Here is a 27,124-nt window from a genome sequence, read left to right as displayed (position 1 = left end):
TCACTTATGTTAACAGTATTTATGTACATAAAGACCAAGGAAGTTTACAGACCAAGTGATTTATAACCAGACAAGTATGCAGATTTAATGGAATTATTAAATTATTATTATTATTATTATTTAATGTTGCATCATGGGGCTGCATGATGAAGTCATGGTTAGGTTTGGTTTATTATTATATTACTATTATAATTATTAGGATTATTGTCATACCTCTTTTGATTGGGGCATTATTACTACATATAGTTTTGAAAAACTCAAAATTATAAATCATGGGAAAATGCTCGATAACACGTGAAACCTCATATTCCATATTTTACTAAAGCAACTTCTGTGTGTTAATTGGGGCTAAGTCAGTCGGTCATACTGATGACATGAAAGGATTCTTTATTTTGTACAAAAATATGAACAACAGCACTGCATGTTTCTCTTTGGTTCGGGAACAAACAAACAGTACAAGGGAAGAGTGTGAAGAGGGCAAACACAGCATGGCTTCATGAACACAGGGTTTGGTTTAAAAACTCCTTTCAGACATGGGGAAAGTTCTTCATTTCTCTCTCCGGTTTCGCATCCTCAGCCCGCTCACCCCGACGCCTTGATGCACGTCCGCCTGGACGACATCGTCGTCCGCCTGGACGACATCGTCGTCCTCCAGAGGCTCTGCCATCAGCGGGTATTCATCTTGAACCTCCTCTGCTTCTTCTTCTGGGTTTGAACTTCCTTCACAACTGAACACCAGGCTCTCTGCCTCCATCACTGGATCCTCTTCATCACCTTCTTCCTCCTCTTCTTCCACCTCCGTGCCCTCATCCTCTTCGTCCTCCTCCTCATCGTCCTTCTCTTCTTCCTCCTCCTCGTAGGCCCCCTCTTTCGGGTAGTGAAAGACGTCTCTGTGGTCACTGAAGCTGATTTGCTTCTTGGTTGTGCTGCGGCTCTGCAGCTCTCTGCTCACGTCCAGACCGAGTCGCTCCTGCTTCCTTTCAGCAGCCGGCAGTGAGGGAGGCAGACGGAGCAACTGCTTTTTCTCCGCTTCTGCCTCCTCCTCCTCATCTTCTTCTTCCTCTTCTTCCACTGCGAGGTCTTCTGCTACTTCCTCAAGGTCTTCCACAATTTCCTCCTCTTCAACATCATCTTCCTCCTCCTCTCCCTCCTCCTCCTCTTCTCGGCCCTCCTGTTCCTTCTCCTCTTCATCTTCCTCTTTCACTATGGAGAGTCTCCTTGCCATAACCTCTTCCTCTTCCTGCTCCATCCTTTCTGCTAAGGCCTCAGCAGTGGGCTGACAGAGTGGCTCCTCCAACCTCATCATCTTGAACCGAGGTCTGTCCCCGTGATCGTCGTATTCGGGGTAGGTCTCCTCTGGGTAGCCTGCATTTATGGACAAAAAGACAACACACTACACTTCATGAGTGACTGCTGTCGACGTATTTGCTTGTAGTTGAATTAAAATCCTCTGTGAGGAACTTGGGCACACAAGTCCAGGCCTGTACCTTCCCAGTCTACATCGTATGGGACTTCTTCAGCCTCCATTTCTGGGGAGGCTCCTTCCACACGGCCCTCTTGCATCAGCTGGGTGATCTGTCGGAGTTGCCGGAGCAATTTCTCCTCCTTCTTTGATGTTGTGGTTTTACTCTTCCGCCTCCTGCCACAGAGATTAATAACCTTCCAACTCCATGATTATTACATTTATTCCCCACAAAACTCTTTTCCTTCTTAAGTTCATGAATCTTCGAGATTCACCAAAACTTTATTCATTAGTGAATTGGAAATAGTCAGATCAACACTCAAATTATAGTACCGTTTTGATCTTCTCATTTGCTTGTGACTGCATACGACTCTTGTTTCACGCCCTGTTGCCTTATCAATAGATTTGCTTTCTAAAGCATCTGAGTCGATATTATACTGTCTATACGGATTGCTTAGATAAGCTGCACCTCACATATAGATTGCCTTTCCTACTCTGAAAATTTTTCCACGTCATGTCATACCTAACTGGATTTGTAGTAATTCCTGTGGTAAACTTGTGCTATTTGAGATGAAACACAGGATGTAACATCTGTCTTACCTGCCAGAGCAACGTCCCTTCTCAGAGACAATCCTCTCCATCATCCTTTCTGTTTGCAAAAGTCTGTCTTGGAGTCGAGCAAGCTCGTGATCATTTACTGTAACCAGAAAAAAACAATGTAGGTTTAGTATCGAGATGCAATTCATTTTCACACAAACACTGTATGAACAAATTAAACGTAGGTGTATAGAACAATACGCTCAATAAGACACCTCAATATGTGTGGTGTTGAAAGTACAGAGGAAATTGCTTTTTTCCCCTCAAAATTATTTTCACATGATTTGCTACTGTACTTGTTTTATCGTTATTACTCTTTCACTGAAGAGATTAACAGATCCAATTTCATAATGAAGAAACTGTTAAATGCACAAAGAAAACAAAACAATTATCCATCAAGGCAAATTGCTTAAAGGGACTTACTAATTGTATTGTCCGTGTTTTTCTGGCCGACTGTGGTATAGTTTGCTGATTTATTAGTCTTCTCCTTACATGTCAGCTGTGAACATAAACATGATTATGAGAAGAGTAATAGAGCATTAATCAGTGATAATTCAAAAACACTTACTCAGAATTATAATACCAGATGTCACACATACACAGCCACTGAGGAAAAATGGTTACTGGGATGATTAGAGCCAATTATGCCATGGACTCTTTGATATGATATAATGAAAAAGAAAGAAGTAACAATCACCTATAGTGAACAGAAAGCGTAAATCACATCAGATGTTCTAAAGATGTGTACATTGCAGGTCAGTCAGTGAATAATTACCTTATAGATTATATAAATGATATAGAGAAGGATCCCAAAGCCATATATGGGTATGACTTGAGCCATCAGGTTGTATTTTTTGCCTCGTCCGACCCCTTTCACTTTTGCTATAGCCTCAATACTGTGTGCGATGGAATAGGAGTGATCTACACCCCACTGGTCTGGATCTGCTGGCACTGACAGCTGATGCATCATGGGAGGGTGGAACCCGGGACCAACTGAAAAAAAAAAACCCCAAACACACACACAAATCAATCAGGTTATTAATGAATCAATCAACTAATCAATGAAGTAAAAGATTAATTTCTTCTGAGAAATGGGAAATCAATTTTTGCACATTTATCTTTAGCCAGATGTCTTATAACCTTCTGTTAAAATGTCTTTACAAAGTCCAGCAAATGTGCAATCAAATTCTTTATCAACGGTAAATATTAAATGTATTTCTGTTTTTATTAATCAACATTGTGTATTGTCTATTTTGTTGTATATTCTGTAGTTGCAATGTTTACACATTAGGTTGATGTCATAAATAAAAGATAAAAGCAATGCATCAGTGCTTCCATAAAAGCAATAAAAATGAAATGTATAGAAATAAATACATCATAAGTGGATAAGGATCACCACGAGGACAGTCTGCAGATGAAACAGCAGCATTGTGTCATTCATGAGTAACTGGATCCTACTCCTCAGGGAGGGAAACATCCATCTGAATTCTGTCTAACTACATATATTATTTCATCCATCTGTTGGCTTAAATGCAATTATCACAATGGTATGTGTCATGTATATGTCAGTCTTCATGGTGTATACTTGTTGGTCATTTCACGTTGTGTTGTGAATGTGCAAGATGAAGTCCTCACATTCTTCACTTCAGTAGAAGAACAGACACGTGTGTCAAAAATTTGTGCAAAAAAGTAACTTACAATTAGCTCAGCAGCCTCCCCATGGAACTTTTTAATAATGACAACTTGTATTTTTTATATTTATATATATTTTTATATTTATATAATTTACTGCTACAGAATACTTTTTGTTTTTTGGAGAAAAAAACCAGATTATCTATTAATTTGTTTAGAAGCTTTATTGTCTTATCCCTCTGTTATTGGTGACCTGGACCTCCTTCATTGGATACCAGGAGATGTGAAAATATTCACATTGATACAATTAGGCAGTATTTTTGGCACATTTTAAGTATTTTCGAGTATTCTTACACACGTTCCAGTACAATTTCCATCACGTAATCTACTTAGCAGGTCACTAAGCATGCCCCTTCTTTGAATAATGATTTAAACCATTTGAATTTGTTCTGCCAACTAGTTTATTATTTTATCAGGAAAAAAAACCTCTCGTGCTTCATGTGCATTACCACAGTATAACTTTCAGAAACAATAGTTTGCTTAAAAAAGTCACCTTTTGAAGAAAAGTTTATATTCAGTTTGATTGAAGCAAAACTAAAGTGTCAATTAAATGCACAAATAGTTTCAGAATAAAGTGCATTTACTTGAGTACTCTTTAAGAAATACTATTCAAGCAATGTAACTGTATTTAGTAAAAAATATGGAGGACTCTTCCAACATGCGAAGGAATCAAATTAATAATAGGCAATAATATACTTCCAGCGCCAACGTATACCCTTTCGGCCAGGTTTAAACGTACCCAGTTTAAAAAAAAAAAAGGATATTTCCCTCTTTACGTTTTAAAAAAAATCTTCATTGACACTGACCCACATATATAGCTGGTTCAGAGCTGTTATGAGCATGCCAATCCTGTAGGAGGCAGTGTAGCAAAAAGTATGAAGCCATGAAAGCCAATCAGAATCCTGGAAAAAAAAACCCAGGACTTCCTGAAATGTGACATAAATATCCGCCTATCCCCTTTAGATGTAAACAGAGACCGTTTGTGGTTAGTCGTAGCTGCGTTTATGTGTGGCCAAAACGCAGAGAAATATTACCGTTTTTTTCCAGATACCCAGGTACGTGTAAACGTGGCCTCAAGGCTACTTGACTTTCCCTCATCACGTGACCATTATTTTGAAATTACAAACTTTACTAATCTTTTCATTCTTACTTCATTCTAGATATTTGACATGTTGTTTAAGCTTCTCTTGGTTAAAAAAATATTTCCAACAAATTGACACCATGTCAAGGAATATCTTCAAGATAATTGTGATTAAGAACCAGAACCAGAAGTTAAACCTGCTTCCTGGAGAAAGTACATCAATGAATCTGGTTTCACTTTATGTGCTCTCTTTCACTATTTATCTCTCTCAGTTCAAGTGATTTTCAACCTGTTGCTTTGTACACAAGTCCTGCATGATGGCTGAAAACGTGTCATCGAAATAATCTGTTGGCAGCTGAGGATGCTCACCTGCTGCCACTTTGAGTAATTACAGACTGACCACCATGAACAACAGCTGAAGTTGGATTCACTCTGTGTGTGTGTGCAGAGCTGTGAGCTAACCATGCTGGCAGTAACAAGGTGAGCAACACATTTTCCCCCCATCCCTGCTTCCATTGCACTCCTGTTTAGATACACAGAGTACATAGTAGTATTGTGTCAAGTTTGCTCAACAAAACAATTTTCGTTTTTGTGTCATAGTCAAAAGAGTGTCTATTTTAACTGTAACCTCACAAGTTGCTTCATGAATTTTACTTTTTTTTTCTTATAAAACACTGATGCAGATTCAAATAATTTACTGATTTTTGTTGTTGTTTATAATGTATAAACATGATCAGTAAACATGTAAATGACAAATGAAGCCTACATAACAAGACAGGTCCCTGCAGTGATGGGCGATTCGTTCTGACAGCACCTCCAGGCTGGTGCTTGTCTCAATTTGAAAGTGACGTGAGGAGAAATTTCTGTTCAGATATTTTGCTGTTGATAAAGGCTTTAATGATTAAAATTACAGCGCTTCTCCCTTCTTCACGTCTGTTGGAGTGCAGTGATGAGAAAAGATTAGTCTTGTGTTAAGTGCCCACTTCTGTTATTAGATCCAAGTCAGCAAACAGAGCAGCTTAATCAGTGCTGCGCTTGACATGAGATGTTGAAATTTAAAAAGATAATGGCAGACAATGCAAGAGCAGCTTAATTTCATGCTTCAGATTCCTCCAGGTTCTGAATAAACAAACATGTTTCAACTGACTCAACTGTGCATGTATAAAGCCATGATTTCAACATCACATTCTAATATACTTCAATATTTGAAGAGCCCTTTTTCATTTTTCTTTCTTTCTTCCACCTCTTTCCTGTTGTATAACATGAGGATGAACATGTGCGCACCATGATGGGGCCTCTAGCCCTGGCACACTCTGTATAGAGTAACAGCTGGCAACAACAGCAGCACAAAATAGCCGACATTGGAGATGGAGTAGGGTGGAGATGGATGGATGATGATCTGATAAGCCGCCTTACCCTCGGGCTGCCCCATCTCCTTTTTCCCTCTGGGTAAAAGCATTCTGGGCAGGAAGAGAGAAACACAGAGAACCGAGCATGATATCAAAGTAACCTTCTGACAAGTAGTTATAGACATTTTCTCTCCGAAAATCACAGCCATTCGTTTATTTCACTTGAAGAGTAGGAGGAGTATCCACAGATGTCATTGCTCATCTGGTGATGTCCCTGCCCAGATTAGAGCAGATTAAACCAGCTGCATTCAAGGGCTGTGTGAAATACTGGCTGCAAATCCCAGGAGTGGGTATCAACTGACCTTGTAGACTACTCCTACGTTTGTACAAGAACCTACTCTGTCAAACCGTGACTGTTATCTGTGTTGTTGTTTGTTGCTTTATGACAGAACTCGCACTTCACTGTTGTGTGCGTGTGACTTCTTAACAGCTCTGAGCTGTGTTGTGATGACTGATACCTTCCACTGAAAACTGCATTACAATAGTTTGTCAGAGTGTAAAACAAGCAGATGTGAAGATGCATGTGTTGACTGTCTGGTTTTATTATTGATCTTCTTGGGAATTTTGTTTGTCGACACAATGAACATGAAGGAACTGGTTTTTTTTAATGGTATATAATTCAGTGTGGAAAATAACACAAATGACAATAAGAATAACATCAATTTATTATCACTTCATTGTGAATTAAAGGAATTTGTCACCCTTTAAAAAACTATAAGCAAGTAATCACTGTCCTAAAGGAACGCAAACGTTTACTCGTCGTGACCTGTTTACGGGGAGCACTTGAATGCAACATACGACCTATCAACCCCATCCACTCGGTAAACCCTCTGGAGTGTATTTTATAGCGCAGAGCAGCAGATGGCAGTGCAGGCTCAGGTACAAAGGTGTGGGCTGTGAGGAGGATAGTCGATCACAACACGGGAGACCCAACAGGCGTGCATGTACCACATTTACATGCTTAGTAAATCTGCCATGCAATTGGATATATTGTGATTGGAGGAGTTTATCTAAATTAGCATTTGATTAAAAAAAATAAAATGCACAAAGATCAACTCTCGATCAGCCTTGGCAAGATATCACCCCTCTCTCACCACTAGGAGGCCTGCTTGGGCCTCTCTGTTAGAATTCCTGTTATGGTTGTATGTTAGCTGGTGAGTTGGCCACTAAACTTGTTAGTTTTGAACATTCCTGTCATAATGGAACACAGATTAAAAGTAAGTGAATCAAGTGACAGACGAGAACAGAAGACATCACAGCATTTGTGATAATGGAAGACAAAGTTAGCTTGGTTAATGGGGATGAAGATGCATTATGTCTTATAACTATTTGTGTGATCTGTCTATTAATGATATATTAAAGGCACCTCAGTCCTGTTTAACACTTGACCTCAAAGCATCAGTATCAGCTTCACTGGGCTTCTGGTGTCCATCCCATGACTATTTGGAGACTTTTTGTTTTATCAGGCCCTCTGCTTCGGATCATTTAGTTAAAGTAAATCTACATAATGTTCAGGAAGTTGCCTATGTGTCCATCTTTTTAGGCGATGCTCCTTTTACTGCAGCCGACTTCAGCCCGTGCACATTGTGAGGTCTGCTTGCCTTCAGTGCCGTTTCCAGCAAAAACAAATGCAACCCAGTCCGATTTAGGTTGTTAATTTGAGCCATCCAATTAAAGGATATTCCACCTCTTCACCCAGAAAAGTGGCTGCTTGTTTCATCTGTAGGTTTACCGGAGTGGTAAACATTCCAGTGCATAAGGAAATGTCTTTCAGTTAGTTTTCACACTTTTGGATAAATCTGAGTGCTTCACAATAACTACACATCTGTCCTGTGGGCTCTGTCAGAAGCAAATTCCATCAATAAAAGCCAGTGTGGCAGGTCCACTGGCAGCTATATACTGTGCACTCCAAAAATAAGAGAACCATCGCCATATTTGACAGAAGAGGTTGTGTGGTTTAGGTCGCGTACTGTTCCTTTTTTCTCTGCACTTTCCCATTTCCATCATTTTGAAAGTGATTTTTTTTTTCTCCCCCCCCCCCCCCCCTTCATCCATCCATTGAACTTTCTTCCACACCTCCACCAGTTTCATTTTGTGTTTTTGTTGTGCTGCAGTCTGGCCTTTCTCTTTTTGAGGCTTTCTGGGAGTTTGCGTCTTGTAGTGAATCTTTTTGAAGTTCTGGTCAGGCAGTCTTCTCGTAGTTGTTGACAGGAACGCATGTACGTCTACATCCTGGAGAGCACTCTTGACATGCGTGGCAGTTATTGAATGTTTTTCCTTCCAGATTTGACGGACAACTCCACCCAAATCTTTATAGCAACCCGCAGTCAGTCAACTCGGAGCCGCATGCAAACTCATTTATCATCAGTAATGCTGAAATGACACACTGCTGCCCGAGAAGCATTCAATAACCAAAAGGGACAAAGTAATTGGTGATGCCTGTCAGTCAAAGATGTCTGTGTGCAAACACTTTTCCACAATATACTGAATATTACAATTTTGTCTGACTGCACAAGTATTTTCCCAAATTACTTTTTATCTTTTAAACTTCTGACCTTTTTGTATAAAGGGTTTTATGTTCACAAATAGGAGTGAAAATCTACTCAAATAACTATGTGATTGCGTTTTAAAATAAAATGCATTTCATTTTTATCAGGTCGGCTCCAAGAAAAAAAAACCCAACCTGAAAATCCGTTATGGTGTGGTGTTTAAGCGTGACACAAAATAAATTTGTCATCTTTTTGCAGTTTTGACAATTTAGTCTAGAAATTGAAATGACATCTCCAAATAAGCGCAACAATATTGATAAATGATTCTAAACTAATGTAATCCCATCAAAAGATGTCTCTTGGTAAAGTGGAATGCCAACATGGTTAAATGTAGAAATAGAAGCAAGTGGCAAAGACTGACTGCAGACGCCCGTACACGAGTCGAGCCGTTTGTAGAAATTGTTTACTAGAACAGAAGGGTGCCGAGTGCGACGGCTGCTGGACGCGCATAAAGGTCAAGTACTGGAGGTGGGACCTGGGGGACTTATTAGCAGAGACCACGGCAGAGCTGATCCCACGTGTGTCTTTCACAGAATTCTTAATCGAGAGACTCTAAAGGTTTTTTTTAACCAGTGATCAATGTGTTAAACCCAACAGGGGTCAAATAAATAATTGATAGTATACATACATGTGAGCAAACGTTTATATATAATTGTTTGACCCCGGACTGATTAATATTATTCATCATACATGTATGGCTGATATTGTGTACATATATCAGCACAGTCGCTCCCCGTGAGTGGCAGGAAGTGTGTTTTTTTGTTTTTTTGTGAATGTGCAAGAAAGCAGATTAGTGAGTCGTACAATAAGTTTAGAGAAGTTGTGTGAGAAGATTGTATATGACTTATTGCATCAAAATTGTACATGTTGTTTTGGGTTATCCCTTTAAAGGGTTCTCTCATTTTCTTATGTACTCTCAGTCCGTTATTAGCCCCTCTGTCTCTTCTACATGATCAAATGTTATGAAAAGTGCCAAAAGGACCAAAATCACATACCGTATTTCAGCATTTTTATTTTTAAAATGGTCTCCAAATAGGATTTTCGTTTTTGTTGCTGTAAAATATTTCTTGGACACCAGTAAAGGTGAAAGGGTCTTAATTGACTGCATTAGATATGCTTGAAAAATAATCATATCTATTTGTAAGCACAAATGACAGTCACCAAATATAATCTATTGTCTGTACAAGGGATAATAATGTTATTGAGTCTATAGTTTATGAACATGGCAGAGTATTGGAAGCTAAGATTCAAGTGAGTGCACATATTTTAGGATTACATTTACATCAAGTTTTAAATGAGGAAAAGTAGAGTTACTTCAAATCGCATATTCCTGATTCAACTATGACAAATTTCATCAAGCTTTTACAACCTTGCTTCAGCAAATACTGCCTCACTGCTCCCACAAATTTCAAACTGTTTTGTACAGATGCAAATCCATGCATGTGTTTCAGCGCTTGGAAAAAAATGGGGAGCTTTCAGGGCTGTCTTGGCTCAAGTGGTAGAGAGAACCATCTTCCGTTTCGAGTGAATGTCCTTTTTGTCGAAAAGTCCTAAAGTGGAACATTAAACCCCAAGTTGCTCCTGTTCATGCACGGGAACTACTTCCAGTGGCATGTTTGTAAATATCCTGTATACAATATAGTTGTATACTGGGTCTAATAAGAGAAAATGTTGAGCATTGGCTGTCGGGACTATTTTTCTTTTTTCACGAGTAATCCCAAAAGTTGAAGTGTTGTTTTGTTGACTCTGTTGCCTCCGTGTCTTGATCTTTCCTACACCGACTCCATGAGCCACAGTTGTTACCATCCCACTGATTACGGACTAGTACGAGCAGCCAGACAGGCTAACAAGCCTCTTGTGGTGAATTTTGTCTGTGGAGACAATCAAGTTATTGATTTGAGAATAAATGATTGTTTAGAGTCATAACAAGCCTTTATTGGATTTATTTTGGATTCAAATCAAAACTGTTAAATTATATCAACCTGAGCTGAAAATAAGGTTCCCTGTGGACTTTTCTCATGAACAAACGGGGGATGTTTACAGAGTAACCTTGCTATCTATCAGAATTGGTGAATGTCACTTTTCCCAAATTAATTCAATGCATATTGTAATAATTAACAATTATCGATCAATAGGATCAAAATGTACATTGAAATACTGTGTATTTTGACTTGCTTAGTCCTTACGAGAGTTGTTTTGAGATTTATGACATGGTCCTGAATCAATTTGCCTCTGTGATGGGATTGTGTGATGATAAGGATCTGAACAGATAAAGTGCAGAAATTCTTTGGAACCCTGGCCGTTAAACCACCTCCGAGATGCAGATGTATAAAACGTGCATAAAGCACTCATCCCCTCCACGTTGGAGAGTGAGGTTTATAAGAGATTGTGATTGAGATTGTCAATACAAACTGTTCTTTTAAGAAATTCTGTACCTTTTTTTTTTTTTTTTTTTTTTTTTTTTAGATTTGATGAAGAGAGAAAAAAAACTTGATGTTTTTGTACAATCTGTCATTTTACAATCTAACTCAACAGTGCAACGTTGCACTGTTGAGTTAGATTGTTTTGTTTTAACTACTCTGTTGACTATTTAAAGCACACACATCTAAACACTTTCAAATGAAACATTTCCACGTTGGAATGTGCTTTAAGGTTATTTAAAGACCGTCTAAGATGTTCGCATATGCTACAACCCTGGGAAATTGTAGAATTCTCACAAATTCTATAATAATGATCCCAAAATTTTGAATTCTCAGAACAGTCCAATTCTTAAACAATCTAGAAGGCTCACACATTACACACTTGTATTTTAAGAATCTTTACAAATATTAGAATCTGACTATCGTCCTGAAATGTTTGCAATTGCCAGACTTCCGGAAGCTTCCATCTCGGTAAGTGGAACACACCTGTTTCATCTCGCAACATGACTGTTTGTCTGGAAGAAACTAAAGGAGTGTCACTGATGTAGTCTTTCTCAGGTATTAAATGTAAATTTCTCCGTGAAACATTTAAAGAGAGGATATCAAGACTGCAGAATGAATAATGGAGTTCCCCTGAGGTCATGTGGTTCTGCTCCTGATTGATTTGTCCTCTTTAGGTGATTTCATAGACTCACTGTCAACATATACATTTGTTCTTTAAAATGCAGATTAATTGCAGCTCTATGTTTTATGCAACACCCAAAATCCTCAGGGATTTGCCTTTTACAGGATTTTCAGAAGTGGACAGCTCAATTATTTTGTGCAAACGCATCGGTATATGACTAATATATTCATTTTTTATTGATTTTTAATTATGTCTTAATTAACAAACAGTTATCGTATACCACAGAAAGCCTACATTTCCACGCCTGCTGAAAAAATTACATTCATGAAATGATTGAATAAATGACTGTTTTATTAGGATCTTGATGTCTTCATTGCCTCTTGCTTGGCCAATCATACTTTCAACATTTACCTTGAAGGCCAACTCTCAACGCTGTACATGCCTCGACAGGCACACCTATGGTATACATTATTGTCAGCTCATGTCACAAGGAAACACTTCAGTTTGTGTTTTGTATTGCCCCATGTTTGGCATATTTGTGTTACAAATAGCTTCTGGCCACCAAGGTTGGGAATGTCTCACAGTGAGGAGCCACTTGCTAATTATAAAGCTATTAAGAGGTGTTTGAAGCTGTCAATTGTGTTTCTCTTGGGAAACCTGTAAGTTTGAACCTTTTTTTTTTTTGTGTGTGGAGTCATTTGCAATGGTTATGATCTCCAGATCATTATTTTTATTCAGTGGTTGGTCTTGACGGCTGGAAAGCGTTATCTAGACTATCTGATCATTACTGCTATTGCTGTGGTCGAGGCTTGCTATATGTGACTCCTGCTGTGTTGAAAGGTTGACTAGAGACACTATATAAAGTGTGACAAGCAAACACTGGACTAGGTGTATGGTGTAACAAGTTATTTCCTTGTCCAGGAAAAAGAAAAAAAGTCTTCAGAAGCACTAATTGTAAAGATCTGCACCTACATCAAATTTGCAGATTACTTTTTTATGAGCAGCGAGTTTCTGATGTAAACTGTAAAAGGCTACTCTAGAGGAAAAGTGTATGTATAAGGACAGCTCTGCTGAGGTGGACATAAAAGAAATTATTAAGTGCATTACAGTGGCAAAGGCCCCTTTTATTACTGTCAAACACACCACAGATCTCCTCATGCTAAGTAAAGAATGTCAGGGCAGCAAATCATCGCTCCACAGTGGACATTTTTGATAAAGTACATTTTACACAAAACAACACGACACGCCGTGTGCATGTTGTTCACTTCCTGACACTAAACTATTTCCAATGCACTTTTTCTTATATTTTTCAGAATCGAGATATAAAAGGTAGTGAGATACTACAACTATGATACAGAAATGTTTTTTTCAAAACGAGAAAAAAAAAAAAGCATATTTTAAATAATATTGGTATTGGCTATTTTGGTAGGTCATTTAAGCACTTATGTAGAAGAGATTAATCCACTTTATGTTTTCATGTGTCCAACATCATCTGGTACTGTCATGGAAGGAAAAAGATCCAGGTTTGATTCAGGGTCTTTGTTTATGTGGAGCGTGCATGTTCTCCCTGTGTCTTGGGAGTCTGTAAGTGATGGTCCTCTCCTTTCTGCCCGGTTATTGACTGTTGACCTGTATGTTTCTTGAATTTCAACTCCAACAAAGCAGGTAGAAGACGGACAATCACCTGAAGATGTGACTTGTCTTTTCAGTACATCATTATAATCTTTGATGCATTAAAAGTAGTGGCGCTCGCCATGTTGAACTATCACGTTTCTCCAGTAGCCTGGAATGGCTGAACCCAAGCGTTTCTATTTATGGGACTTTATTTGTTTGTTTGTTTGTTTTTACATGAGGTTGATGCTAGTTGAGAAGTATTCAGCTCTTTGCAGCTTCCCCCTTTAGAGACACTAGAATGCCACATACGGGTCCTTTTTAATGGAAGAAATAAACATTCATTGTACTGACGGGCATCAGATTTCTGCTGCAATGCAGGTTTTGTTTCTTTCAAACAATGGCTGCAGACGTTTCCACTCTTGGACTTTGACCCTTGACCTGGCCACATGGCACGCTGGCTGGGAAGGAGTATCAAGTGACTATTCAACAATTCTCAGCACTTCTGTGTGGATCTCCAAAATAATGAAATTATTTCTCAAAGAGATACTGTCATGACAGAACATTTGCTTTTGATTTTCACCAAAACATCCGATCGTTTCAGCTTATACTTTGTGTTCAGATACTTGGGTTACTGCCTTGTGACTTAAAATATAATCCTGTATCCAAAATACATCTGAAAATTCTGTCATCTGGCATGGATGAACATTATTGGCCATGCCATACAGCCTCCATAAGCTTTTAATCCTAGGAAACAAATATGCATTTGTGTACCCTCTCTGGATGAATGGATTATAGATTATCACTGCCAACCAGCATATGATGCCAACAGAGATTATGGCTGCTGTATGTTCAATAAAGCAGATACCACTGTTTGGGAAATTGTAGCCCCATGAGCTACTTCAAGGTAATATGGACACGCTACAGTATTTGACACTTGAAGGGTATTAAGGATTTTAGTAGCAAGGATTGTTTTTCATAACTGGCTGGGATTTTAAAGACAGTTGAGTTTCGGATTGCCATTTTCACCCTTGCTCCCCGTTTCTGTTTTCTATTCCTATTATTCCAGGCAACTCAACTGTGAACTCAAAATGTATTTCCATATTTTCCCCATAATTGCAGCATTGTTGAAATAAGACTTTCATCGTTCTCATGGAAACCCCTGAGTACACATCAAGCTGTGCAATTACTCAAAAAATAAAACCCGCTAATGTCAGAGTGGTTAAAATATCAGAGTGCACTCCCATTCTCAAAATCCAGCTGGGAAGTATTACATTTTGAACCAGACCACGTGCACATCCACAGCCTCAACCTCTTTAAAGAAATGACATCTAGGCTGTTGGCCCATTTTCGCCTTTGATGCCAAGTCTTCTTTTGGTGGTGCCAGTCTATAGGTATGTCCAATTCACTGTGCAGTGTACAGGCACTGTTAATACCAGCTCTTGCCTCCTTTTATCTGTTTACTGTGCCTCTTTCTTGTCAAGCCTTTAATTACTTAATTATTCTTCATTGGGCCCAATTAAAACACAATGGACTCTGCTGTTGTAAAAGTCAACTATTTCTGCTCTTGCACGGCAAGATATAGAAAGAATGGGGGAGATAGGCTGTTGCAGCTGGCCTTCTATTATGTACTTGGAATAAATGAGATTCTGTTATTCTTTGGATGAAAGTCTGGCCTTTCTGATTATTATGCTAACAGCAAAATATAACATTGACTTTTATAAAATGTTCAGCCTCTTCGAGTCGAGTGAGGAATAGATTCACATACATGGCAATCAACGCGGCTTCCCCAAACAAAATTACTTTTTAGAAATAGAAATCGTTTTCTTTCTCTATTCATGCAAGTGATTTGTTGCGCAATGTCACCTTACTCAATAGCAGCAAACCAGGTTTACATCAGTTTTTTTCCCCCACTCCTCCCTGTGCCTCTATCTAAATCAGTCAATTTATTTCCAAATTGCATGTCGAGTGTAGGAGCAAGGGCTTATGGCAGTATATTAAATCACTGCACTCCTACAGTATATATTTTGAGAAGGTTTAATTTTTTTCCCTCTGTTTGTTGATATTGATGGGGATGCACCTGGCTTTGAGTGTCATGAAGGACACACAGTCACAAATTTGAATCTTGTATATTCATAGAAGAAAGACAGTTGTGAAAAGTGAATGAAGTGGATTAATGGAGCCGAAACATGTTTTACAATATGGGCCAGTCCTTGACTGTCTTTTAGTTCTATGGCTGCCACTCTGCACACTTTAATTTATTAGTATGAGAAGGACAGACACTATCACTAAGGGATGCAATTTGAATTTGTGGTGCCTTTATGGACGGTCATGAACAAAACATGCACACCTGTTTCTGTGGAGAATTTGATGAAAGCACATATGCAGCATGCATGTAAAATGTGTTTCCCTGCACTGCAATAGGTTTTCCCATTCTTGTGTTTCTTGAAGATGTTGCATTTTCTTTTTGAAGCAATGTTTTAACCTCTTTAACCTTATAATTTAACAATAATAACCAAAATAGCTGCTCTCAAAAATTATCTCCAGATTTTCCTGAGACATTAAGAACACAATAAACTCTGATAAATTCAAACTGTCATCTTCAGGGATAAGAAATCCAAAAATATGAGATGGTAGAAGTGACGAAAAAAGATATATATATATATATATATATATATATATATATATATATATATATATATATATATATATATATATATATATATATATATATATATATATATATATAATATACACTTCCAAGTTATCCTCAAGGGGCACAACCAGTGGAAGCACTCATGTCGCCAGACTTTCACAGGGCAAACACAGACGATCCCACACAATAACATTCACACTTGAAGGCAATTTTTCCAATGATCAATTAGCCTCAAATGCATATTTTGGCATTGTGAGAGAAAACTAGATTATGGTCATGGTTGTAGCCATGAGTTGGTGCTACAATGTTGTCAGACAACAGTCCCATTCCATATGATCATAAGCATCCATTTGAAAACTGCAAACCTCTTCTGAAATGACAATGCAAAAATGATGCGTTTTCATTTGAAACATTGAAACAGGGTCTTGATAAAGCATGCTGGGAAGCTAAATGCCAACTGAGTACTGAACAACGGCGTATTTCTGCAGCATTTGTAATCCAATGCAGGTATTCATAATGGTAAAAAAAACAAAACTTCTCCATATATTTGATATTTTTTGTGGGCAGTGTTTGAAACCCCAAACTACAAATCGTGCTAAATTTTGTTCTTGTTTTTTCATGTTGTCCTCTGCTTGCCAACTACTCTTAATCAAAATTTTCTGTTTGGTCAACACCTCATCATCTCCTCACTTGAGAAACACCCAACTATTTCCCATCATAATATCTTCTGATCATTTAGTTTTCATGGATTATCTGACATTTCCCGTTCTTTTAACCTCTTAAACATGTTTTGCATATTACAATTGGTTATTGGTGCATCCATATTATCTACTCTTCGTAACTTTTTTTTCTAGACTCAGGCTTTCTAAAAGTTTAATCTTCAGCTTTTTCGCTTGTCCTATGACAGAATGACCATTTGGTTTATTCTGTCACTCTGGTGCTGAGAACATCACTGTATCTTTGTGGCTAAGTTTTGGAAGTGCAGATGGCTGAGTTACAAATAACGTACCTGAATACAGGCTGCATATGCATTTCTTTGGATGAACAAGTATTTCATTTGTTCTTTTTATTTCTTTGGGTTGATGTATTTTCATACTTCAATTGTGTTTGTGTACCAGTTCTTCTGCTGTATAATAAAAAAAAAGAAACTTTTGTCCTAAAATGTAACCGTTGATGGAATAATTTTTCACGTCCGTATGCAGAGGGCTGCTGTAAACTTCATTACGATCTCCAACTGAAACCATTATGTCTCCATCTCTTGCAGTGATTGTAGGCTTTCGTGCTCTTTCACAACAAGCATTGCTGGTTAGATGATACACTGTGTTATTGAAGCAGCTGTGGCCTTGTGTTGAAGTTACACAATTTTTTCTGTGTTCACTCTGACCATTAAAAAGATCCAACCTAGATGAATCCACCTCCAAAAATTGGATATTTAAGTTTCAATTTATATTTTCTCCTTAATCAAACTATTTGCTGCTTCCTATGCTGATGCTTACAGTAAGAAATGGACAACAATAGACAACAAGCAGGTTTTATTTGCATCTAGCTCTATGATGGTAGAGCAGGCAACCATCCAGTGCAAGGTTAGTGGTTCAATCCTCCATTCATGCCCTTTCTGTATGTTGACTTGTTATGTCATGTGTTGTGTTGTGTTGTGTTGGGCAGTACACTAAGAACCAAGGCGTTCCCAATGGAGGTCAGGCACCATTCACAGCAGCATTCGCCATTGAGGAGTGCCTGCAGGAATGCGGATAAACTGTGTAAAATGCTTTCTGATTCCTATTAATATGAGCTATGCAAGTGTGTCCATTTACCACTTGTGAATGATAAAAAAATATCAAAAGAATGAATTCCTTCATTTAATTTTCAGTCAGATCTCTGTGACTCAATTGATCATTGAGAAAACAGAACTACAGATCAGTTAAAATGAACAAATGTGTCATTGTTGCATGTTTTCCCCCCACAACTATACATTTTTACTGGCTACCAAAGATTAAAATACGCACAGGGATTTTGGCGGTTTGATTTTTCTGCTGAAATTCACAAAGTTCATTGTGCTGCATGTGTGCTCTTCATTTTAAGTATTAAGCAGCTGCATGTCTCCCCTGTGTGTTTGAGGCACCTTGAATGCCCTTAACCAGCACTAATAGGAGATAATGATTGGTGCTCAACAAAAAGAGAGACTCATTTTGAATTATTAACAAGTTAACTTTGTAGTGGAGGCGCTTTATCCCTGAGGACAAACAGCCCAAATGTTTGCAAAATATAATTAAGCCGAGGCATCTTTAAATGTCATTGCTGCCTGTGCCATGTTTCAAATTGTTCTGCATCAACAGAATTTAACGAGATGGCTAAGGAATCCATTTCCTGCAAGCATGTGATAAGCCACACATACAGTGGAGCACTTTCATTGATTGCCAAAATAAAGCATTTTGTATGCAAATGGGGGAATGGAGTGGCTAAGCTGATTCAGCCTCATGGACACCAAATAATAGTCTTTACAATTAATACTTTTACATGCTATCCATTGAAAATTTCATCTTCCATTAAATGGCTCTAAAACATTTACACATGCCCAGAAAAGAAGGGGAAAAAATGCACTGTGTTCCAATGGATTAATATGAAAGCCAACAGACAAATAAAGCCATGCATCCCTCCCTCCCCCGCAGAGTATTGGTCCCTTTCCTGTCGTCTCATGCTCCTGCACATTTTGGATTAACAGATAATCTTTGAACATGAAGGAAGGTCTGCTAACCCCGAGGGGGTGAGATGTAGTGAGTGAAAGGGAGCACAGGATTGGAGGCAGCGCTGCATTGTTTGAACGTAATGTGCTTGTCTTGTTCTTGTAAACATGTGGCTTTTTTTTTTTTTTTTCGTAGCGGTGATACGGCCTTAAATACCGCTCCTTCACTCTTGCAGGTTGTAATACAAGGGACCCACAGGTCTGAATAGATAAACTGCAGTGGGTAACACTGGTATCATCTAAGCAAGAGAGGAAGATTTTTTTTTTTTACTGTACTGGTGTAGGAAGATTTTTTGGAAACAATGAATCGGTTGATATATTCAGTGAGTTTGTTGTTGATCTTTCTGCTCCCATTCATTTAACAGTGTGAGTCCCAGGAAGTACAATTGGATAAACTTGTTTGTGCCCTGTTCTGTTTTTGTCCTGGGTGTTTCAGTGGCTTATTCTGCTTGACGAAGGCCTTGTGGTATCTCGTATCCTCCCCTCAGTTTTGTACTTTGTATTTTTTTGATCTGTCCCGGTCACTGTAACGTAACTTTTGAGTCGCCATTCATTCACTATTAATGCTACATTCCATTTAATGCTACAGAGTGCTTTCCCACTTGTTCTTGCAGTCCAGGTTGCACATTTGTTTCGGTTACATTTGTGTGTGTGTGGATGTGTGCCTCTCTGTGTTTGCCCTATGATGGACTATCTAAAGTAGTGGAAGATGGATAGATGGAGGACTTTTCACACATTCAGACAGAAGTAAATTGGATAAATCCAATACAGTATTATAACCTGTTCATTTACAGACCGAGCAGCTTTAAGACCACGAGTAATGTTGCAAGACAAAAGTTTCCTCCAAGCAATAGAATAGATTCCATATTGACCAAAACAAAAATATTCAGTGAAAAAACCCACTACTTTTTAACAAACCAGACTCTTCAAATCTACAATTTAGCGCGTTGCACAGATTGTTTTTTTTAGCCACTTGTCTGTTTGTACAACTGGTCAGTCACACAACATTCACCAGTGTCGTGATGAGGTGAATGTAATCTGTTCATTTTAATAATAGCTCTAATGCACTTCTACTGATCCACAGGCAGACTTACTGCAGGAAATCAATCAAATCATTAAGGGGAAAATACTGTTTTTTTTTATTATAATTTTATATATAAATTAAAAACAAATCATCAGTGTCAGTACGTTTTACTGACTTAGTTTTGCTCTGTTTTATCAATGTTCTTTGTTTAGTTTTTTTTCTCACAGGTTTTTTATCAGTGTTGGATACGTTTTGTTTTTCACTGCTTTGCTTAGAAATGGACAAAACCTCTGTCGGTCTAATTTCAGTTTGAATTGTAGAACTTTGCACATTTTGTTTTCAATAGTTTCATTCATGTGCTCACGTTTTTTTCTTTGTTGACCATCAAAACAAATTCCATGTCTGCTGACCCCGTTCATCCCTCCCACACCTGTGCCCTTCACCCCCTACTGTGTGTCACTCTAAAAATCCAAACACTATCATTTCAGAGCCAAGGACGGCGGCAAAAACTGTTGACAGCAGTGTTTGAAGTAAATGAGAAAGCTGTGCCTTTCCAGAGTTACTGAAAAGCGGTGAGAGTGCAAGATGGGCAAGAAGTCCGATGATGATGATGATGGTGCTGACCTTCTGATCAGGTGAGTGTGATGAGGCCTGAGGACTGAATCCCCTCTCTGCTGTCCAGGCTGGAATTTTGTGCTTGAGAAGTGTTTAACTTTCTCAAATCCCAATTGCACTCAGTGGGGAGTGTCCTCTCTCCTTTACCCACAGGTTTAGTGACTGCCCTTATACGGGGCCTGAGGAGAGGGGGTGGGCATTTGGAGGCTGGAGGGATCAATAGTATAGCGGCTTGTCTGTTTAACAGAGGTGAAGGAAAGCTCTGAGGGGGGGAGTGTGGTGAGATAGTGAAGGCTATAGATATCTGAGTGGGAATTATCCATGACACCTGGGCTCTCAAGCTGCAACCTTTAAGCACATGATTTAGGATCACCTCTATTTGTAGGCTGGCCCCAGCACATTCAGCACATTCAATCCAACACATTGTGCTCTGTTCGCTGTCACAGCCCAGAGCCTTTGTCATTTATTTGTTTACGAATGTTCTCATTGTTAAATCCTTCCACCTAAATGGTTTCAGCAAGGCATATTTATTTTTATTTTATACCTTCTTTAGTTGCACTTAGTTTTCAGGAAGAGGTGGGAAATCTCCTTTCAGTCATCCAGTTTATCTTTGTATTTTTCTGCACCATTGAATTGGCACAAAACCCCCCCTTTTTCTTTCAACCAGTATATCATTTCTAATAATCTGTCTTTGCTGCGGGAATGGTGTCAATAAACTGACATGTTAAGAACAAATGCAATAGCCTTTATCACAGTAGAAATTCACAACCTTCTACTTCAAACAGACAATAACAAACTCTCAGCTTTCATGTTTTTGCCTTATTCTTTAAAAGTAGGATAACCCTGGACGCAACTGAAAATGTTAGCTTTCAAAAGGTTGGCATTTAACTATTGTAGATATTATGATGGATACAAGAGATGGTGCACGTTAATGGAAAATGACGATGTCACGGTTCATCTTCCAAATTCAGGCACATTAATCCAGCAGTGTTATGGAAAATGCTGATAAAAAAATAAATGCGCTGAATATTTGTAACAAGTGGCATCAATTTCCCTTTTGACTGTCAGTGAATGAAGATTTCTTAGCAGATTGCATTATTTACTTTGCTCAGGAAATCACAGAGCTGTAAAATCCTTGCTAGCACATTTCTTGATGTCCTCGATTTCTGGGAGAGATCCCAACAAAGGCAATGTAAATGTCACCAGTTTGAAATGCCCCATAGTGACAACTTTGCTTTCATCATACCTACATTAATTAAACGTGGCTTTATCATAGACTTTGAGACAGTCATTTGTGTATGGGTGAGTGCTTCTGTCTTGGTCTGCTTTCTGATGATAGGCTGATGCTGTGTGTTGGTGAAAATAGCTTCAAGTAATCTGAATCTTTGAGGAGCTTATATAGAGACGGAGCAGAGGCATGGGCCCAGCAAGCTCACACAGATCCTGTGCCACCAGGCAAGGTGTCTTAATGAAGTAAGATGAGGCTATAATAAGCACTGGTGATCTCAGTCAAGATGGCTCTTTTAATGGAGAGAATGCTTTGATGTATTCATACAAATAACTGTATAAAAACACAAGAGAAACCAGTTACATTTGCATGCATTGCTGATTTATTGAAGCGTAAAAGGTCATTTTTAAAGGGTAATATGATAAGGATAGCTTAAAATATTTATTTTAAATGATCCAAACCCCGAAGATTGTTATTATAGATCAACTGTAAAATGCATTTATCTGTACTGAAAATTACATTTCTTTGTATTTGCTAAACAGAGAGAAGAAAAAGATTTATAAAGGGGACCAGGAATGGGGAGCAGATATGCAAAAAAGGCTTTTGCTTGGACATCTCTCCATCCCATGTACTTGTTGAATAAAACATCTGTCTCATGCACAAGGTAACGACGACAACAGGGCCTGTGTTTGCAGAGATGAAGCTCCCTATCCTCCAGTATGCCTGAGAGAGTTTAGCCTTGATGCATTTTACACTAGCCCCAAAACCTGCGTTGACAAGTTATCTGTGACCTGTGGTGAGAGCGGGAGTGGCTGCAGTGAAAATCAATCTTCGCCTCTCCTCTCGCCTTGAATACCAGCAGAGCAAACAAACAGGCCTAAACAATACGATATATACCACATATCAATTACACTAAATGCCTCAGTATCTATACTTCACTGTCCCAGGCACACACCGGTTACAAGGCACACACGCTGCTGTAAGACGATAATGGTGCTGCATTGTTCCTCACCATCTGGAGGGCTGATAAGGCCTGCCTGTGCATAGTTGATAATGAGAACAGGCAGAGGAAAAACTGAGTGTTAAACATTTCCTTGGCCCATGAAAAAGGTTCCATTAAGTCCACTGACCCCAATTGAATATTAATGAGCTAATTAACGGATTTATTGTTATGCGCAATTTCCGGAGGGGCCATTTTTTTCAAGTGCTATTATTTTTTCTAATTATTTTCTGTATTTTTTATAATTGAATCTTTGTAGCTGCCAGCATCCTGTTTGTGCCTTGGCAACAAGAAAAAAGCAGTTGGCATCTGTTTTCCCTTCTTTTAGCTCGCTGTAACTACGACAGAAACAAAAACAATGTTCTTTTCAGTACCAGTGTGTTCATCATCAAGACTACTCCCCATGCCTCGATCAACGCAACACAACTCCAAAATATTATTGTTTGGGTTTTTTTTTTTTTTTTGTATTTTCCCAGCACACTGTCTTACCTCGCTAGTTTCGAAATATACAGTGTAAGTGATGTTGAGGTGTAGGATTACAAAAGTGCAATTACTTGGTTTACTGCAGGCTGGATGCATGCAGGACTTGACAAAGGTTTAAATGGGCAATGACAGCTGGGTTTGATAGATAGCATAATCAGCTGATGTAAAGGATGCACTGAAGCAGTCCTCGGTGGACAGCTGGAGAGCACAGCCAGCTACTTACAGAGATGGTAACCTTGAGAGAAATGAGTGCAGATAATTTGTCTAATGGATACATGGGTTACAGGATCCACAAAAATGTAAATCGTGTCCTTAATTGTGTAATTGTTATTACTACTGTTACCCCTGCAAAATTAATATATTACTCTGTAATTATTCTTTCCAGAGTACTTTTTTTTTTTTCCTAGAAGTTTAACATTTCCCAACAATTTCACATTAGGTGATTTGAATGAGATTCTAACATCTAACAAGATGGCGAATGCCCACAAGCTCCTCCTTTGAAGAGATCTGACATCTTCTACTTGGCCTTCACAGTGGACAGGTTGTACCAGTGGTGTAGTGGGTAACATCCCCTCCTTATAGCAAGCATGTCCATAGTTTGACTCCAGGGTGGGCTTGTGGGACTTACTTTGTGGATTTAGCATTTTGTCTCTGTGGGTGCTCTGGTTGCCTCACTTAGATTAAAAACATGCATTTGAGGTAAATTGACTCTAAATTATCTCTAGGTGTAAATGTGAGCAACTGTCTGGCTTTCTGTGTTTTTGCCCTGTGATGGACTGTATGTGTTGGGGATGAAAAGGCTGGAATTGATCTCTAATCTGCATTTGATGTCCATCTGCATATTTACAGATGTGTAAACTGTGATGATTATCAACTTTACGAATTTCAGTCAGCTTGCCGGACCCAGTAAATCCGCGTTCTCAGAGCTGAAAAAGGGGGCCTTCGTTTGAAAGCAATGGGAAAGAAACCATAGGGGGGCTGAAATGATAACCTTTTTGATATCACAAATCTAATTATTATTACATTTCACAGTCTGCATGTTTGCCTAATTCTGTTTATAGCCAAAATTCAATTCTGGCTTAATAAAACCATCAATTTCTTTTGGCTACTTCACCAATATAACTTGGAGTAATGAACTCATTTTGCTGTTGTATGGAAATGTTGTCTCATTACAATAATTTTGCCTGATCCACTCGGTGGCTGATATTAAGACTAAGGCCCTAAAGTCACAGACTGGGTTATTATGCTATACATCACAAAGTGCATTAGGCTCATAAAACCTGTCAACAATAAGGCTAGAAAGTTTGTGTGTAGCCCAGCAGGTTAATATATTTGAACCAAAGAGTGAATAGAAGTGCCCAACCTATATTGCTCCTTTACAGAAACCACTTTTCTGCTACTTAGGAATTCCAGATTCAATACCTGCAACCTTCTTTACACGCGCACATTTTCTTTAATCATCTCCAAATGAATCATCCATTCAGCCTGCCATCATTTCTTTTCAGAATGCTGGGGATTTGATGTAATTGTAGAGTTGAAATCTACATTCAGATTCACTTGGAAATTAGGTAAACTTCATAAGGGAATGTAGCCCCTCTGTAACTGGAGAGTTTTTCCTAAACATACAGGAACTGAGTGAAATTAAATTAAGTCTGGACTCTGCGATGCTTTGTCTTCATAAGGCAAACACTGGTTCATTCAGCCTCACAGACTCCCCTAAAAGGCCTTTGTATTCTGCAGCTGGATGCTACATTGATGATTAAATTGCCTTTTTTTGGTGAATGCCTCTCCCTAACCAACCTAATTTATGTCTTGGAACACATTGTAGATTTCAGATTTTATATTTCAAACTTGCAACATCTCGCACACCAACATCGTGGAGACGCATTGTGGAGATTTAAATAACTGCAGGAACATATGCGGCCACAACTTTCCAATAGCAATTCATTATCATTTTAACTACATCATTTTAGTGGTGAAAGCAATTCCTTATTGCACTTTTTGGACCCGTGCAGGAAATATGTGTCCCATTTGCGTCTAACTGACATCCCTTGATGGGAGCCATGATTGCCCACATAGCTGGCAAGTGAGTTGTGCTCACACTTATAAAGAACCAAAGGAGGGATGGAGATCAAACAACAGTGCATGGTAATTGTTTTGCAAACTGCATGTCGGCGTGAATGTTGTGGTGCTGAGAGAGCCTTCTTTGCACAGCACTTTAAAGCATCAAATGCAGTTGTGAAATGGCGCAATGTTTTTCTTGAAGAGCGTAATCTTTTGTAACAATCAATTACGATACATTTCCCTCTTTGTCTCGGCACTAATAGCTCCTGTCTGTGCACATGGTGAGACGCGTCTTGTAAATATACACTGTTTTCCTTTTAAATGTCTTATAATATGCATGTGGAACACAGAAACACACTATGACAGAGGGATTGAGCATTAAAGCTGGAGAAGCAATTCAGCCGAGTTTCTCAGTCAAAGAAATGAGAATGGAGCAGTTTGTGGCTTTCCTCCCATTAGCCAGATTGAATTACTGTGTTTTACTTTTAAGGGCCATCTGTTCTGCTTTAATTCATATTTCTGAATCTGTCATGTTGGGTGGGTGTGTGTGCGTTTGTGTGTGTGTGCGGAGAACACTTCTTTGATGGTTGGTGGCACTATTCTTTTGCTGAAAACAAAATGATATGTAAAGACTATTGTGACATCTGTGTCTTGCAAGAAAATGCTGTTGCAGTCTGAACAAGACCCAGCTCTATCGAACTCTGCCTGCCAAGAGCTGCATGGTATTGACAACCATGTAGTCAACAAATTATCTTTTTGAAAAGACGTTAATTACAGGAAAGCTTTCGCATTTTGTATGTAGCGCACAGCACAACAACATTAGTCCCATTCTTCTTTTCGATACAGATACACAGATGTTGTGTAAAGGTGGAAAAAGAGAGACAGCCGTGCGGTAAGACGGATACTGAGATGGAACAATCTGGTTCACTCAAAGGCTCTACTGTAAGAAGCCTCATATTGAATTGCAATGTGAAAAGGTTGTTCAAATGCTAGAGAGAATCAGAATAAGCTGAGAGGGATTGAGAGATTCAACATTGCTTCATAGTCAATTACTGACAACCCCCCCACTCTAAGTGCTTTGGGAGCTTGCAGTCTCAACTTTAAAACTTGGTTGCACCAGCTGAAATTTGAGTTTAGCACTTTTTTTTTTTTAAATATGGAACTGCGATGGAAAAAAAAAAAAAAAACATCACAAAGGCCTGATATCCTGGTCAAACCAGGAAAAACTAAATCTCTCACTTTGCTTGTTCAGTGTTTTTTTTTTTTAACTCCCTTGTTCAAACTTTTTTTAAATATCATTTTTCAATAAATAATATAATAAGAGTTTATCAATATAAATCATAGGCGCATTACTATTACTACCATACATCATAACGTTTTACTCATCCAGTCCAGATGAGGTGCACATTAGTTGAATCTTGTGAAAGAGGGACATGTGGAAGCTGTCTTACTTACACCTCTAACATCTTGTCTGCTGTTCTCTTTGCTTTTGAAGTTTCTGGTGCCATAATGCAAGATCCGAGGAGAACTTTCCAGAAAAAAGACTGAGGATACCCGTAAATCTGTCAGTAAGGTTCAGTATTCTAATGCATGTTGTGTCAAAGTGCGGTAATATATTTTTACACATGTGGTGACCGTCAAGGGTCTTTGACTCATCACGAACTGACAGTATGAACAATTGATGCTTAATTCAAAAACATAATTTGTTATCCAGCTCTCATTGCAGACCACAGCTGTGGTCGAAGCTTATAGGAAGACGTTGACTGTATTTTAGGTTATACTTATCTTGTAGGACAGATCAGGCTAGCCCCACACTCTTTTAGGTTTCTGAAAGATCACAGTTCATCTATAAATGTATAGATGTC

At 38.6% G+C, this 27,124-nt stretch overlaps 1 protein-coding gene across 1 annotated transcript; it reads right to left on the bottom strand.

The window, feature by feature from the left end:
* Window positions 1-547: 547 nt before the first annotated feature.
* Window positions 548-6,390, bottom strand: ric3a (RIC3 acetylcholine receptor chaperone a; the record flags this gene model as incomplete). Its single annotated transcript, XM_080497782.1, has 6 exons — window positions 548-1,365; window positions 1,488-1,639; window positions 2,063-2,159; window positions 2,483-2,558; window positions 2,835-3,052; window positions 6,249-6,390. 6 exons carry the CDS (start codon window positions 6,388-6,390, stop codon window positions 548-550), a joined length of 1,503 nt encoding a protein of 500 aa, XP_080353908.1.
* Window positions 6,391-27,124: the final 20,734 nt, after the last annotated feature.

The sequence above is a fragment of the Blennius ocellaris genome (genome assembly GCF_963422515.1).
Source record: "Blennius ocellaris genome assembly, chromosome: 1".
NCBI lineage: Eukaryota > Metazoa > Chordata > Actinopteri > Blenniiformes > Blenniidae > Blennius > Blennius ocellaris.
This window is presented reverse-complemented; position numbering and strand designations above follow the sequence as displayed.